General features: G+C 42.3%; 1 protein-coding gene across 1 annotated transcript in view; it reads left to right on the top strand.

Annotated features, from left to right (window-relative positions):
- Nucleotides 1–5,930: 5,930 nt before the first annotated feature.
- Nucleotides 5,931–17,985, top strand: part of LOC115169989 (gelsolin-like) — a 40,570-nt gene continuing 28,515 nt past the window's right edge. The window contains exons 1-2 of the mRNA XM_029726167.1: nt 5,931–6,088; nt 17,410–17,597. Of these exons, the coding sequence (XP_029582027.1) occupies nt 17,417–17,597 (181 nt within the window). The 5' untranslated portion in view covers nt 5,931–6,088; nt 17,410–17,416. The remainder of the gene's footprint in view (nt 6,089–17,409; nt 17,598–17,985) is intronic.

The raw sequence follows: 17,985 nt of genomic DNA, 5'->3' as shown, positions 1-17,985 counted from the left end.
CTGGTCTAAAATAATATCCCAATGCCCCAGGGCTGTGATTGGGGACACTGCCCTGTGTAGGGTGCCGTCTTTCAGATGGGATGTTAAATGGGTGTCCTGACTCTCTGAGGTCATTAAAGATCCCATTGTACTTATCGTAAGAGTAGAGGTGTCAACCCCGGTGTCCTGGCTAAATTCCCAATCTGGCACTCATACCATCATGGCCACCTAATCATCCCCAGCTTACAATTGGCTCATTCATCCCCCTCCTATTCCCTGAAGCTATTCCCCAGGTCGTTGCTGTAAATGAGAATGTTCTCAGTCAATTTACCGGTAAAATAAAAAAATAAAAAGTGTGCCATTCAGAAGGTGAATGGGTAAGACAACAGATTGAAGTGCCTTTGAACCGGGTATGGTAGTAGGTGCCAGGCGCACCGGTTTGAAGTGTGTCAAGAACTGCACCGCTGCTGGGTGTTTCACGCTCAACAGTTTCCCATGTGTATCAAGAATGGTCCACCACCCAAAGGACATCCAGCCAACTTGACACAAGTGTGAGAAACATTGGAGTCAACATGGGCCAGCATCTCTGTCGAACACTTTTGACACCTTGTAGAGCCCATGCCCGACAAATTGAGACTGTTCTTAGGGCAAAAGGGGGTACAACTCAATATTAGGAAGGTATTCCTAATGTTTTGTACACAGTGTATATCTGACAGCTAAGAGTACGGCCAAGTGCCCGCCTGTCTGAAAATGTTATCAATGCCTTCACACAATGGAGGCTCTTACAATGTCCCCACAACGTCCATACAAAATTCTCACACTGTCTGGGACATGGACTCAATGGAAACGTAGGATGGTAGAGGTCCTTATCTCTCCCCCAGTTTACCAGTCTCCTAGCTACAGCCCTCTGGTCTTTAAACAACACTCCTGGTCAAACTGACCATCGTAAGGAAAAGGTCCTCCGTGGCCACCGTGGCAACAGATGCTGTGACGTCATAAAGGATTCCTGTTTGCTATGCCTGAGAGTGTGTTATTGGTCTTGGTAGAGATGTCACAAATACATTGGGTGTCTGTCTGCTAGAGGAGCGAACGGAAGTGTGTGTGTGTGTGCTCCTGGGTCGGCCATGTTTTGAGATGTTATGTCGTCACATGTTGACCTACTGTGGAGTCTTCCCGGCTTTTGTGTCGTTTGTGTTGACTACAACACACTCAGAGCTTTCTTTCATTGTCTGGTTGTTCATGTCTTATTCCACTTGTTTCATACCAACATCTTGCATGGTTGGTAATAATAGACTGCCATAAATATCAATGTGTATTGCAGATATGCATATTTTATGATGAAGTTGAACCATGTTGTCATTCAGTCATGAAAAGGGACTGTTTTGTTTTTCTTCATTGAAACAATCACATTTGCATACTTACCAGTTATCATTCTATCAAACTTCCATAAAAACATATTACTATTTTGCAGCATTTCTAAAGTCACATCGTCTGGTCCATGTTTTACTTCAGAGGGGGTTTCTATCAGACTAACTGTAAATTGCTGCAGATCAGATCTTTAAGAAGGGAACAGTTGGTTTTCAGAAATAAAATCTAAATTGAACAGTAAGGCCTTCAGCTCCTTGGGTCGTTGGGATCTTCAGAGGCCATTTTGAGAGGAAAGTCTTTAAGTTGAGCCAGCCCGCTGGGCAAAAATGGTTTGAATCAACATTGTTTCCATGTCATTTCAATCCAAAAAGTAAATGTGATGAGGTTGAATCAACTGTGGAAAACTGATTAGATTTGAAAAAAGTAATCAACGTAAGGGAATTTCGTCTTTTTTTTCACCCAACTTTTAACCTAAATCCAATGACACGGTGACATTTTTTGTTGATTTCATGTTGAATTCACGTTAGTTGACAACTCAACCAAATGTACTATAAATCCAAACTAGACGTTGAACTGACGTCTGTGCCCAGTGGGAGGGCACTGAAACCAAACACTTTTACTGGCATTGACCAACTGCTTTCCCATAGCATGTGTTTTAGTTTAACATGGTTTTGTAGGAGTTTGCTTCTCCTGTGAGTTGTATACCTTCATTCACAAGTATATAGCACTTCAATGTAGTTCTAACCAGCACAAGGCACATATATTCCACATTACTCACTTCTAGTGTGGACATATGGAATCTTAGAGTGTGTAAACATCTCTTTACTGTGAGAGAGGGAGTGTCAGTGGGTGTGACGGTAACATACCTTTGGGCTTTAGTTAGGACAATGGTTGCTGAGTTTTGTTTAATGAACTGAACTGGTTATTATGTGGAGCATTCTCCAAATGTCCCAGCTAATGTTTTAGGCTACTTCTAGTCTGCAGGCCTTTAGACAGTCAAACACAGCCTAAACACTACACCAATGTGGTAGGCCTGCCTGATTACAAACAACCACAAGACAGCCTGCAGGGAGGAGGTGAGGGCCATGGCAGAGTGGTGCATCGACAGGGCCGAAAGTGGAGAGGGTGATAAGCCTTGGCGTGCACATTACTGACAAGCTGAAATGGTCCATCCACACAGACAGTGTGGTGAAGAAGGCGCAGCAGCATCTCTTTAACCTCAGGAGGCTGAAGAAATGTGTCTTGGCCCCTAAGACCCTCACAAACTTCTACAGATACCAAGAAGATCATCAAGGACCTCAGCCACCCGAGCGACGGCCTGTTCACCCCGCTACCATCTAGAAGACGGAGACAGTGCTGAACTTTAGTCACTGTTACTAGCCGGCTACCACCTGGTACTCTACCCTGCACCTTAGAGACCAGCCTGGTCTAATAGACTAGACGTAACATAGTAAATGTAAATCCGGGACACTCAAATTAGTATGATATATTACGTTTGGTATGTTTACATAAGACAAATTGTTACTTAAGGCAAAAATGAAAGTAGGGTGGATGGTGTGCATAAAACACGAACGTCTAGCAACCCAAACATTGCGAGTTTGAATCTCATCACGGACAACTTTAACATTTTAGCTAAATAGCAACTTTTCATCTACTTAATACTTTTTAGCTACTTTGCAAGTACTTAGCATGTTAGCTAACCCTTCCCCTAACCCTTTAACCTAACTCGTAAACTTAGTAACTCGTAAACTCCTAGCCTAGCTAATGTTAGCCACCTAGCTATAATTCGTAACATCATACGTTTTGCAAATTCACAACATACAGTACGTTTTGTAATTCCTAACATATCATACGAAATGGGGGATGGATATCCACAAATTAATACATACCATACGAAACGTAACATATCATACTAAATTCAGTATCTCAGATTTATGTACAGAATAATACAAAATGCTCTGATACCAGGTTGCAGCAACTGCTGCCCTATGTACATAGTCATTGAACACTGGTCACTTTAATATTTACATACTGTTCTACCCACTTCACATGTATATACTGTATTCTAGTCAAGGCTCATCGTATATACTGTAGCTACTGCTGTACACTGTATAAAGTCAGAAAATCTGCTATCTCAGCCACTGCCTGTCACCAGGGGAGTACCCCAAGGCTTGATCCTAGGCCCCACCCTCTTCTCAATTTACATCAACAACATAGCTCAGGCAGTAGAAAACTCTCTCATCTATTTATATGTAGATGATACAGTCTTATACTCAGCTGGAACCTCCCCGGATTTTGTGATAAATGCTCTACAACAAAGATTTCTTAATGTCCAACAAGCTTTCTCTACCCTTAAACTTGTTCTGAACACCTCCAAAACAAAGGTCATGTGGTTTGGTAAGAAGAATGCCCCTCTTCCCACAGGTGTTATTACTACCTCTGAGGGTTTAGAGCTTGAGGTAGTCACCTCATACAAGTACTGGAGAGTATGGCTAGACGGTACACTGTCTTTCTCACAGCACATATCAAAGCTGCAGGCTAAAGTTAAATCTAGACTTGGTTTCCTCTATCGTAATCGCTCCTCTTTCACCCCAGCTGCCAAACTAACCCTGATTCAGATGACCATCCTACCCATGCTAGATTACAGAGACATAATTTATAGATCGGCAGGTAAGGGTGCTCTCAAGCGGCTAGATGTTCTTTACCATTCGGCCATCAGATTTACCACCAATGCTCCTTATAGGACACATCACTGCACTCTATACTCCTCTGTAAACTGGTAATCTCTGTATACCTGTCGCAGACCTACTGGTTGATGCTTATTTATAAAACTCTCTTAGGCCTCACTCCCCCCTATCTGAGAGATCTACTGCAGCCCTCATCCTCCACATACAACACCCGTTCTGCAAGTCACATTCTGTTAAAGGTCCCCAAAGCACACACGTCCCTGGGTCGCTCCTCTTTTCAGGTCGCTGCAGCTAGCGACTGGAACGAGCTGCAATAAACACTCAAACTGGACAGTTTTATCTAAGTCTCATCATTCAAAGACTAAATCATGGACAATCTTACTGACAGTTGTGGCTGCTTTGTGGGATGTATTGCTGTCTCTACATTCTTGCCCTGTGCTCAATAATGTTTGTAAAAATGACACTACACCGGCGATAACATTCGCAAAATATGTGTAAGCAACCAATATAATTGTATTTTATTTGACCAGGAGCAGGAGATAGTGCATGACATCACGCACACTTTTATTCTCTCAAAATAATAATGTTTAGCTTGTGGTGATGTTTCAGCTGGCCGTAACCAGCAAGTCACTCAAGTCAAAATGTTACAGAACGAGACTTGCTTATTCATTTCTGACCTTACCTGACCATTTACCGATGGAAATGATTGGCTGCAGCCTCTCTGTGTGTGTGCCTGCCTGCGTGCGTGCGTGTGCAAGAAAGTAAGTAGACTATGAATCCTACAGGACATGAACACAGCCTACTGTAGGCTACTGTATGCACTGCCTTATTATGTTACATTATGGATCGAACCCAAGAGACCAATTTGTCTATAGTCATTGATGTACAGTTTTCTACAACCTCTCCCTCAATGTCAGCAAAACAAAGGAGCTGGTTGTGGACTACAGGAAATGGCCCTCATTCACATCATCGGGGCTGTAGTGGAACGGGTCGAGAGCTTCAAGTTCCTTGGTGTCCACATCATTAAGAATCTATCATGGTACAAACCCCCTAGCACAGTCGTGAAGAGAACACGACAACGCCCCTTCCCCGTCAGGAGGCTGAAAAGATTTGACATGGGCTCTCAGATCCTCAAAACGTTATACGGCTGCACCATTGAGAGCATCTTGACTGGCTGCATCACCTCTTGGTATGGCAACTAACGGCTTGTCATCCGACCACACGGCGCTACAGAGGGTAGTGCTCTACAGAGGGTAGTGCTCTACAGAGGGTAGTGCGAATGGCCCAGTACATCACTGGGGCCGAGATCCCTGCCATCCACGACTTCTATACTGTACGTGTCAGAGGAAGGCCCTAAAAATGATCAAAGACTTCAGTCACCCAAATCATAGACTGTTCTCTCTGCTACAGCACGGCAAGTGGTACAGATGCACCAAGTCTGGAACCAACAGGACCCTGAACAGCTTCTCCCCCCAAGCCATAATAAGACTGCTAAATAGTTAGTTCAGGTAGCTATTTGGTTAACTATTTAACTATCTGCATTGACACCCCTTTTTCGCCAACTTTTTTGACTCATCAAATATGCTGCTACTACACTTTACTATCTGTCCCTTTATTCCTACTTATATGCACGTCTACCTCATTTACCTCGTACTCCTGTACATCGAATCGGTACTGGTACCGCGTGTATATAGCCAACTTATGGTCACTCATTGTGTATCTATTATTACTTGTATTATTATGTTTTATTTTTCTATTATTTTCTTTCTCTCTGCATTGTTGAGAACGGCCCGTAAGTCAGCGTTTCACTGTTAGGCCACACCTGTTGTTCACGAAGCATGTGACGAATTCCACTTCATTCGATTTTCTATACAGCTCTTTTTTTCATTTCCTTGATTGTCGACCAATCAATGCGTTGCTTCAATGCCAAACCCATAAGGCTGAACACCCCACAAGCGATGAACAGGCGTTTTAAGAAGCTGTATTCGCGTCCACATCTGTTTCTGCTCACTTAGCACCCATTCTCTCATTTTTCGTTACACATCTGTCAAACCGTGAGTTACTTTTTGATATTAATTAATTTTGTATTATAATTTGGTGCACTTTGATTCTTTGTTGCAATGCATTTTATTACAAAGTTGCGAGACTTGTTTGAACCTCCAATGGTCTCTATGGAAACTTTATTACGCCTAAACTTTTATCGAGATTTGTCTAAATTATCGTGCGCAATCGTAGACACTGTTGAAGTTAGGATTTAATTATTCCAACATTTGCGCAAAGTTACAAATTATTTCATATCCAGATGTGTGTGACCGACTGTGAATTCGGTCTATTCCTGTTTTAAATTTGAACAGAGATCGACTGAAACATTATCTCTTCAACTCTTTACGCAGTTGACTAATAGCCAAACAAATGCCTTTATTTTACCAGCTTTATCAATGAAGTGTAAATAGGCCTATCATTTTGAGAGTTGTGCATGGGACAATTTATACTAATCGGCTTGATAACATTTCCCTGCACAGCCAGTCCATTTGGGGGCACAGACTAGCCTATTCTGTTATGTAACATTCCCTGCGAAGATGGAAAAATGTCACCATTGAGTTCGAACTGCATCAGATTCATTATTATATGCATCAAATGATGCCAATGATTTATTTAATAGACCTATACTAGTACACTAGATGAGTTATAGAGTATATATATATTGTAACGACCCTGGGTTTATATATATATAAATACCTAGATGTCTGGTTAGACTGTAAACTCTCCTTCCAGACACACATCAAACATCTCCAATCCAAAGTTAAATCTAGAATTGGCTTCCTATTTCGCAACAAAGCATCTTTCACTCGTGCTGCCAAACATACCCTTGTAAAACTGACCATCCTACCAATCCTCGACTTCTGTTACGGAGTCTAGTTGATAGGTAATCGACTAGCCGGACTGTTCCCCGGACTCCGCGTGTAGGGATTTGTACAATGCATGAACAAGGCTATTGAACTAGACATTGGTGTCTGTCTTTATTACTTTATTCAATATATCATACTGAAACAACTTCGGCGATGTCATTTACAAAATAGCCTCCAATACCCTTCTCAATAAACTGGATGCAGTCTATCACAGTGCCATCCGTTTTGACACCAAAGCCCCATACACTACCCACCACTGCGACCTGTACGCTCTCGTTGGTTGGCCCTCGCTTCATACTCGTCGCCAAACCCACTGGCTCCAGGTCATCTACAAGTCTTTGCTAGGTAAAGCCCCGCCTTATCTCAGCTCACTGGTCACCATAGCAGCACCCACCTGTAGCACGCGCTCCAGCAGGTATATCTCACTGGTCACCCCCAAAACCAATTCCTCCTTTGGTCGTCTTTCCTTCCAGTTCTCTGCTGCCAATGACTGGAACGAACTACAAAAATCTCTGAAACTGGAAACACTTATTTCCCTCACTAGCTTTAAGCACCAGCTGTCAGAGCAGCTCACAGATCACTACACCTGTACATAGCCCATCTATAATTTAGTCCAAACAACTACCTCTTCTCCTACTGTATTTATTTATTTATTTTGCTCCTTTGCACCCCATTATTTCTATTTCTACTTTGCACTTTCTTCCACTGCAAATCTACCATTCCAGTGTTTTACTTGCTATATTGTAATTACTTCGCCACCATGGCCTTTTTTGCCTTTACCTCCCTTATCTCACCTCATTTGCTCACATTGTATACTATATAGACTTATATAGACTTATTTTTCTATATAGACTTATTTTTCTACTGTATTATTGACTGTATGTTTGTTTTACTCCATGTGTAACTGTGTTGTTGTATGTGTCATACTGCTTTGCTTTATCTTGGCCAGGTCGCAGTTGTAAATGAGAACTTGTTCTCAACTTGCCTACCTGGTTAAATAAAGGTGAAATAAAAATAAATAAATAAATAAATAAAATATATATGGGGCACTGTTTTAAAGCCTCCCGCCTCCATTTTGGCACTCCCCCACTGATGTAAAAATGTACTGACTGTCACGGATGTCGTAGGAAGGAGCGGACCAAAGTGCAGCGTGTGTGTCGTTCCACATTTTATTTTCACTGTGAAACTAGGCAATACATAAACTAAAGAACAAAAAACAGTGACGCAGAGGTGAAACATACACTAACTCAGAAACAATCTCCCACAAACCCAGGTGGGAAAAACACCTACTTAAGTATGATCTCCGATTAGAGACAACGATGACCAGCTGCCTCTAATTGGAGATCATCCCAAACAAAAACCCAACATAGAAATACAAAACTAGAACATAACATAGAAAAACTAAACTAGGAAAAAAACCCTATCACGCCCTGACCTACTCTACCATAGAAAATAACAGCTTTCTATGGTCAGGACGTGACACTGACACCTTATTACAGACACCTTAATGCATACTTTTAAGTTATATTATGTGAGGTAAACATCAAAATAAAACATGAAAAGAAATATAAAAAAACATTTTCCTTAAAGTATAATTGTTTTTCACTACAACAACAAAAATACTTAAAGATGCACTATGCAGAAATCACTCCGACATTTCCTGGTTGCTAAACATTCTAATAGTTTCTCTAATTTCAGTTTATGTGACAAAAGAAGCAAGTGTAGTGTAGAGAGTCATTGTACCATCTAAACCGCTATGAAGTATATTTTCCATAACCAAAAATATTGTCTTTGCAGTATTGAAGCTGGTGTACAAAACCTGAAAGTAAAAAATGCAAAAAACGAAATTTAAGAATGGGAAGCATAGAAATAGCACAAATAGAACAGAGCTACTGCTTCTTAGACTTGCTTTCAATGAGAATGGCAGATCTATAACATTTCTATTTCTATGTGAGTCTGGTTGGGGTTGCCCAAAAAGTTACATATTGCAGCTTTAAATACAGAATTCCATTCATTCCTATGCTCCTTCAGGGGAGTGTCAATATGACCAACTGGTGTCTGAAACATCTCTCATTGGCCAATACATATAGCATCAACAATCCAGCTTTTATACAGTGCAAAAATATCTAAAAACCTGTTTTTGCTTTGTCATTATGGGGTATTGTATGTAGATTGATGAGGGTGAAAAAAACGATTTAATCCAAGGCTGTAACGTAACAAATGTGGAGAAAGTCAAGGGAGTCTGAATACTTTCCGAATGCACCGTACATTATTATCCCCATGTGGAAATGAAAAGACAAGCGTATGTGTTTGTCTGTGTGAGAGAGAAAGGTATTTTCATATTTGGTCATAAATTTGTTTATCTTTTAATGTCACACACTGGATAGGTGCAGCGAAATGTGTTGTGTTACAGGGTCAGCCATAGTAGTACAGCACCCCTGGAGTAAATTAGGGTTAAGTGTCTTGTTGCAGGGTCAGCCATAGTAGTACAGCACCCCTGGAGTAAATTAGGGTTAAGTGTCTTGCTCAGGGCACATCAACAGGTTTTTCACCTTGTCGGCTCGGGTATTCGAAACAGCGAGCTTTCGGTTACTGGCCCAACGCGCTAACCGCTAGGCTGCCGTGTGGTGACAACCACATTTTACTTCAGTAGATATGATAACTAGCTCACCTAACACATTTACATCGTCCCAAGGGTGTGTTGTTGATTGAGTGCAAAGATAGATCCTCATCTATCTCAGTTAGAGCAGAACCAGAGAGCTAGTTAATTCACAGGCAGCACAGTTAGCTAAGGTTTGTAAGCTAATGAGTCACCCGCTGTTATCATACAATAATATCACTTTTACTGATTTGTTATAGTAGTAGGCATCATTAGAAGCAGTGGTTTTAGAAGCAGTTGGCCAAGCTTCCTGGCATCCAGGACCTATATACTAGGCAGTGTCAGAGGAAGGCCCAAAAAATTGTCAAAGACTCCAGTCACCCAGGTCATAGACTGTTCTCTCTGCTACCGCACGGCAAGCGGTACTGGATCGCCAAGGACCAAAAGGCTCCTTACAGCTTCTACCCCCAGGCCATAAGACTGCTGAACAACTAATCAAATGGCCACCCAGACTATTTACATTGACCCCCCCGCCCTTTGTTTTTAAACTGCTGCTACTCGCTGTTTATTATCTATGTATAGTCACTTTACAAATGACCTGGACTAACTTGTACCCCCGCACATTGACTCAGTACATTTATTGTGTTGCTTTTTGATTGATTATATATTTTTTACTTTAGTTTATTTAGTAAATACTTTATTAACTCTATTTCTTGACTGCGTTGTTGGTTAAGGGCTTGTAAGTAAGCATTTCACCTGTTGTATTTGGCTCATGTGACAAATAAAATTAGATTTGATTTGATTTGATTCAGAATTACTAGGCACATAAAATGTTATCCTTGTTTCTATTTTCAGTTTAATGTTCAATGTTAGTTTAACTATTTTTGATCTGTGCCAGTAGTCTGAAGTTATGTATAAGATATTTATTTTGTATTATCATTTTTTTGCCGACCGGTTTGATCTTATGTAACAAAATTTGAATTTGGGTTTTTTACATTGGATAAAAGTGGAGACTCAGAGCTAGAAAATGGTATATCATACACTACAGTTGAGGATCAATGGGAAAGTAATTCTGCTTTGACACTTGTAACCCTACTTTTGAGAAAATGGCCCTTGAATGTTTTAGTACACCTACTGGAGAGCTCCTCATTGTCTACCCCCATTCGGGATCATTCCCACCCTCTTAAGCCTTAGCCCCAAACATCTCTTTAAGGATTCACGTGATGCCATGTGCTATACAGAGTGAGTACAGTAGTGTACTAAATAACCATAGATTTCAAGACTAAAGGCTGGTTTATACTATATCTATTGACATGTCTGTAGACAGTTGTCGCAGTGACAACATCAACATTCTATTGTCGTCCGACATCAAACTTGTCGTTATGAAAAAGTATAAACACAAAAACGACAGGTTCATAAAATAGCATACCAGGTGTATTTTGACACTTAAAACCCATCCGTTTAAAAAATGAATTTAGTATATGTCAATCTAGCAAACCAGGCAACTAAAAGCAACTTTCTAAACAATGTTTTGGTTCGTTTCTAGCTTGTTAGCTAGCCATCTAACGTTCAGCTCATGAAACATGGGGCCGACATGTTGTGTTTATAATTTTGTTCAGTATAGCTAGGTTCAATGTTAGCTAGCTAACATTAGGCTATAACTATAAATAATATTATTACACAGATCATACCTGTAATGTCGTCCGGGTTTGGGGAGGGTTTGGCCAGCAGGGATGTCCTTGTCCCATCATACACTAGCGACTCCTGTGGCGGGCCGGGCGCAGTGCACGCTGACACGGTCACCAGGTGCACAGTGTTTCCTCCAACACATTGGTGCGGCTGGCTTCCGGGTTAAGTGGGCATTGTGTCAAGAAGCAGTGCGGCTTGGTTGGGTTGTGTTTCAGAGGACGCACGGCTCTCGACCTTCGCCTCTCCCAAGTCCGTACGGGAGTTGCAGCAATGAGACAAGACTGTAACTACAAATTGGAAACCACGAAAAAGGGGGTAAAAAGTAAAAAAACAAAAAACAATTAGAAATGTATAATATCTGAAAATGTAGCTAGCTAGACTCTCTTACCCGTATACATTGATGAACGCTTCTCCCTCTGTGTTGCGGATGCCATGGTTGCCCTTAGTTTGAAGATGTAATCCGGACACAGGTGTGTTATACAACAGACTTCTTCTGTATGTTCTCTTTTTGACTCCCTTCACATTATTTGCAATCAAACGCCAGAATTTTCTCCATCTCCTTAGCTATCATACTCTGCTTCCACCTGGCATTCCACTGATTTCAAAACTTGGCCCTCCAGAAAGTGGAACATTATCAACACTTATGCAGCTCTTCGTGGAATCTTTCAAAAAAGCCCAATTAGAAAGGATTACCTACACATACTGAGCAGCTCATGTTATAGACAGAAGCGTGCTACATGACAGACCTATCCAAACTCATCTATTGGCAAGTCCAGCCCATCCATTATCTCAGCCAATCATGGCTTGCGGGAAGGTTCCTCTCTTTTTCTGTGTCTAAACCAACTAGGCTCATAATTTAACAATTTTATTCATATTTACATTTGTTTGTTATTAAGGCACATGAAAGTTCACGTTCCAGAAGGTTTTTCTTCCCCCCCAAAAAACACATTTTGATAAAAAATAAATGTTTACGTTCAAATGCCTCTCCTGTGAAATAGTGACGCACGACATACACCTAGTTTCCTGAAACGAGTCAAATTTATACACAAACAGAAGGTACAGTAGTTTTGAACCAATGTTTCATAGGCTACAGTCATAGGTTACATGACACATGGAGCTCTATTTTCAGCTGGCATGAAGGTGGCGCTAGTGTAAACGCATGTTAGTTTGCAATTTCGTTATGTAAAAACAGCCGCACTGGCATTTTCCAGCCCTAATGCTAGGTTCGGCAATTTAACTGTCTTATATCCGCTCGCTTGCATTCAGATGGGAGGGGTGGAAATATTTTAGGTAAAAACATGATCCAAAGTGCTAATTTCAGGCAGCGCTGATAGGGATATTTAAGACCAACCAAAAGACCAACCAAACATTATTTTAGCCATGCAGGACCCGTTTTGGACGTGCGCGAAACCCCCTCCATGATGTAGGCTACGTGTCCATGCCCATCATGAAATGAGAGATGAGAACCTTGTGTAATACCGGTGAACCTCGTATTTAGAAGTTATCTCTAACCTGTAACAATTGCTTGTTTTCAGTTTCATATGTTCAAACCCAAGACCTCCCTTAGGCCTACTATAACAAAGGCTGGTTCAACAGCAGTACCTGTCTTTTTATCCTGGTGGTTTTATGATATCATTACATTTTACATGTATTTATTGTTGTTGTTTAAAAAAAAAACTGATTGCTTGTTTTTTGTTTTATTTCATTTCAACCAATCTTATTAGAATGATTCACCTTCCTGGTTTTATGGTGACAACGTCCATGGCGCACTTGCAATGCAACTTCTGGAGATGTGTGACTGCGATCTGATCTGTAAAATGGTTCTGATTATGCTCATTAAACAGGCCTATTGGGGAGCAGCATAACGGAGTGGACATTCTCCTTTTCTCTTTATGTTGGATCTTTGTCCAGTTTCTGTGAAAAGTTTGAATGTGCCGTAAAACCCTCCATAGTCTTCATTGTTTTAATATTATATGGCCACGGGGAGAAATTAAGTGCGACATAGTCTATTTAAAACAAGTTGTTGTTTTGTTTAGAATTTGATTAGAATTATTCGTTCTCTTTTTAGGCCATATTATAATGAATTTAGTCTTTCTTATTGACAATGTTTGGCATGTCCATTCTCAGCCATAATGTAATTTACACTAGGCCTGGCCCCTATATCAGTGGGGATGCCCCTAGAACAATGTGGACTGCAAATGGGTTCAAGTTAACCTATTTAGCAAAGATAGGTCTACATTTTGTTATTTCGTTTCTGTAAGCCATTTATCAAACTATAACGGACTAACATTGGAATTGGAGTTGATTCCAAGGCCATACATAAATGGTTGGAAATACACAACTTGAAGCAACCACATATTTCGCCATGGAGCACATTCTGATTGGCCAGTGAGGGGCCAAGCCTCTGACAAGTGCACCGATAATTTCTGACACATCCCTGAACCCATAGCGCTATCGCCTGCGTTTATATTTATCATTGCGTTAGTTTTGTTAAAATAGAGCCCATAGGCTACATGTCACTAGCAAACCACTTTCTGATCTGAAAAAGATTATGCAATGCCCCTTGATAAGGGGTTATCTGTATTAGAGGCACAATAAGCCTTCTGGTGCTGAGAGGGTAGATTAAGGGCAGTGGGTTATCACTGCACGGTGATTTGTTTCACAGTGTAATCAACCTCTCCCAATACTATCAACACACACCATGAAATTACTGAGAGGTTAGGTTTTTCTTTTTCTTTTGTATTTTACCCTCTTTTTCGATCTTGTCTCATCGCTGCAACTCCCCAACGCGCTCGGGAGAGGCGAAGGTGGAGTCATGCGTCCTCCAAAACATGACCTGCCTAACCGCGCTCCTTAACTCGGAAGCCAGCCTCATCAATGTGCTGGTGGAAACACCGTTCAACTGGCGACCGGTGTCAGCCTGCAGGCACCCAGCCCGCCACAAGGAGCCGCTAGAGCGTGATGAGCCAAGTAAAGCCACACTGGCCAAACCCTCCCCTGATCCAGATGACACTGGGCCAATTGTGCTCCGTCTTATGGGACTCCCGGCCACGGCCGGTTGCGGCACAGCCCGGGAAATGAACACGGGTTTGTATCAAAGCCTCTAACACTGCATGTGATATAGTGCCTTAAACCGCTGCGCCACTCGGGAGGCCTGGTTAGGTTGTGTTTTCAAATCAAATCAAAGTTTGTCACGTGCGCCGAATACAACATGTGTAGACCTTACAGTGAAATGCTTACTTACAGGCTCTAACCAATAGTGCAAAAAAGGTATTAGGTGAACAATAGGTAAGTATAGAAATAAACAACAATAAATAGACAGGCTATATACAGTAGCGGGGCTATAAAAGTAGCGAGGCTACATACAGACACCGGTTAGTCAGGCTGATTGAGGTAGTATGTACATGAATGTATAGTTAAAGTGACTATGCATATATGATCAACAGAGAGTAGCAGCAGCGTGAAAGAGGGGTTGGCGGGTGGTGGGTGTCGGGACACAATGCAGATAGCCCGGTTAGCCAATGTGCGGGAGCACTGGTTGGTCGGCCCAATGGAGGTAGTATGTACATGAATGTATAGTTAAAGTGACTATGCATATATGATAAACAGAGAGTAGCAGCAGCGTAAAAAGATGGGTTGGGAGGGTTGGGGGGGCACACAATACAAATCGTCCGGGTAGCCATTTGATTACCTGTTCAGGAGTCTTATGGCTTGGGGGTAAAAACTGTTGAGAAGGCTTTTTGTCCTAGACTTGGCACTCCGGTACCGCTTGCCATGCGGTAGTAGAGAGAACAGTCTATGACTGGGGTGGCTGGGGTCTTTTACAATTTTTAGGGCCTTCCTTTGACACCGCCAGGTGTAGAGGTCCTGAATGGCAGGCAGCTTAGCCCCAGTGATGTACTGGGCCGTACGCACTACCCTCTGTAGTGCCTTGCGGTCAGAGGCCGAGCAATTGCCGTACCAGGCAGTGATGCAACCAGTCAGGACGCTCTCGATGTTGCAGCTGTAGAACCTTTTGAGGATCTCAGGACCCATGCCAAATCTTTTTAGTTTCCTGAGGGGGAATAGGCTTTGTCGTGCCCTCTTCACGACTGTTTTGGTGTGTTTGGACCATTCTAGTTTGTTGGTGATGTGGACACCAAGGAACTTGAAGCTTTCAACCTGCTCCACTACAGCCCAGTCGATGAGAATGGGGGCGTGCTCGGTCCTCCTTTTCCTGTAGTCCAAAATCATCTCCTTAGTCTTGGTTACGTTGAGGGATAGGTTGTTATTCTGGCACCACCCGGCCAGGTCTCTGACCTCCTCCCTATAGGCTGTCTTGTCATTGTCGGTGATCAGGCCTACCACTGTTGTGTTGTCTGCAAACTTAATGATGGTGTTGGAGTTGTGCCTGGCCATGCAGTCGTGGGTGAACAGGGAGTACAGGAGGGGACTGAGCACGCACCCCTGGGGAGCTCCAGTGTTGAGGATCAGCGTGTCAGATGTGTTGCTGCCTACCCTCACCACCTGGTCGTGGCCCATCAGGAAGTCCAGGATCCAGTTGCAGAGGGAGGTGTTTAGTCCCAGGATCCTTAGCTTAGTGATGAGCTTTGAGGGTACTATGGTGTTGAATGCTGAGCTGTAGTCAATGAATAGCATTCTCACTTAAGTGTTCCTATTGTCCAGGTGGGAAAGGGCAGTGTGGAGTGCAATAGAGATTGCATCATCTGTGGATCTATTTGGGTGGTATGCAAATTGGAGTGGGTCTAGGGTTTCTGGGATAATGGTGTTGATGTGAGCCATTACCAACCTTTCAAAGCACTTCATGGTTACGGACGTGAGTGCTACGGGTCTGTAGTCATTTAGGCAGGTTGCCTTTGTGTTCTTGGGCACAGGGACTATGGTGGTCTGCTTGAAACATGTTGGTATTACAGACTCAATCAGGGACATGTTGAAAATGTCAGTGAAGACACCTGCCAGTTGGTCAGCACATGCCTGGAGCACACGTCCTGGTAATCTGTCTGGCCCCGCAGCCTTGTGTATGTTGACCTGTTTAAAGGTCTTACTCACGTCAGCTACGGAGAGCGTGATCACACAGTCGTCCGGAACAGCTGATGCTCTCATGCATGCCTCAGTGTTGCTTGCCTCGAAGCGAGCATAGAAGTGATTTAGCTTTGTTTAAACTACAGGACTGTTTTGCTATCACAGACTGGAACATGTTCCGGGATTCTTCCGATGGCATTGAGGAGTACACCACATAAGTCACTGGCTTTATCAATAAGTGCATCGAGGACGTCGTCCCCACAGTGACTGCACGTACATACCCCAACCAGAAGCCATGGATTACAGGCAACATTCGCACTGAGCTAATGTAGCTTGTCTTATGTGGCAGGGCTTGCAAACTATTACAGACTACAAAGGAAAGCACAGCCGCGAGCTGCCCAGTGACACGAGCCTACCAGACGAGCGTCATTCAGCCACGATTCCGTTAAACATAGGATATTACAGTTTTTGATGTCCAGTTGGTAGGATATTCGTGATCGTACCTCGTCTAATTTATTGTCCAATGATTGCATGTTGGCGAGTAGTATTGATGGTAACAGCAGCTTTCCCACTCGCCTTCTCCGGTTCCTGACATGGCATCCGGCTCTTTGTCCTCTGTACCGGCGTCGCTTCCATTTTATCATCTTGCACACAGTGTCTGAGTCAAGAGAATGGACAGGAATGAGAAAATGCTATATATTGGTTCTGCGTTTGTTTATTTAAAGCTGCAATATGGCACTTTTTGGAGTGACCAAATTCACTTAGAAATTTGGGTTATAGATCTGTCATTCTCATTGAAAGCAAGTCTAAGAAGCGTTAGATCTGTTCTATGTGCGCTATTTCTATGCTTCTCATTCTTAAATTTAGTTTTTTGCGTCTTTTACTTTCGTTTTTTTAAACAAGCTTCAAACAGCTGAAAATACAATATTTTGGGTTATGGAAAATATATTTCACAGCGGTTAGTACAATGATTTGCTACACTATACTTGCTTGTTATGTTACATGAACTGAAAGTAGGTGAACTATTAGAATTTTAGCAACCAGGAAATGGAGAGATTTCTGCATATTGAACCTTTAAGAAGAGAAGTTTATGACTTTTATGGTATGTCTGCCTCTTGAAGCTCCAGCTCTCTCTCTCTCTCTTTGTCTCTCTCAGAGCTGTCATGGTGTCACACAAGGAGTTTGTGACTGCAGGGAAGGAGAAAGGGCTGCAGGTGTGGCGTATTGAGAACATGGACCTGAAGCCTGTCCCCAAGGCCCTGCACGGCAACTTCTACACAGGAGATGCCTATCTGCTCCTCTACACAACTGCAGCTCCCTCCTACTACATACACATGTGGATGGGTAAGACTAGCGCACACACACACACACACACACACACACACACACACACACACACACACACACACACAGTACACACCTACAGACAAACAGACTACACTAGACTCCTATAAGTAACCACTGATTGGACATGGACTGGATCTGAAAGATCTATGTAGTAGATTTCTTGCTTTCGTCCAGTCATCTTAGATCAATGTTTACTTTGAGAAAGAGAGGGAGAGAAGAGCTACTTTTAAAGTGTTGGAACCGGTTCAGGGAACAGAACAGAAAACCGGAAAATAATAAAAATGTTCAAGCAAAAGAATCAGAACCAGGAACTAAAGTGAACTATACTGTTCCAGAACAGAACCATTATTTTAAAAGCATGGAAACCGTTTAATAACGTTATTTT

Source organism: Salmo trutta, chromosome 31 (assembly GCF_901001165.1).
Source record: "Salmo trutta chromosome 31, fSalTru1.1, whole genome shotgun sequence".
Lineage (NCBI taxonomy): Eukaryota > Metazoa > Chordata > Actinopteri > Salmoniformes > Salmonidae > Salmo > Salmo trutta.
This window is presented reverse-complemented; position numbering and strand designations above follow the sequence as displayed.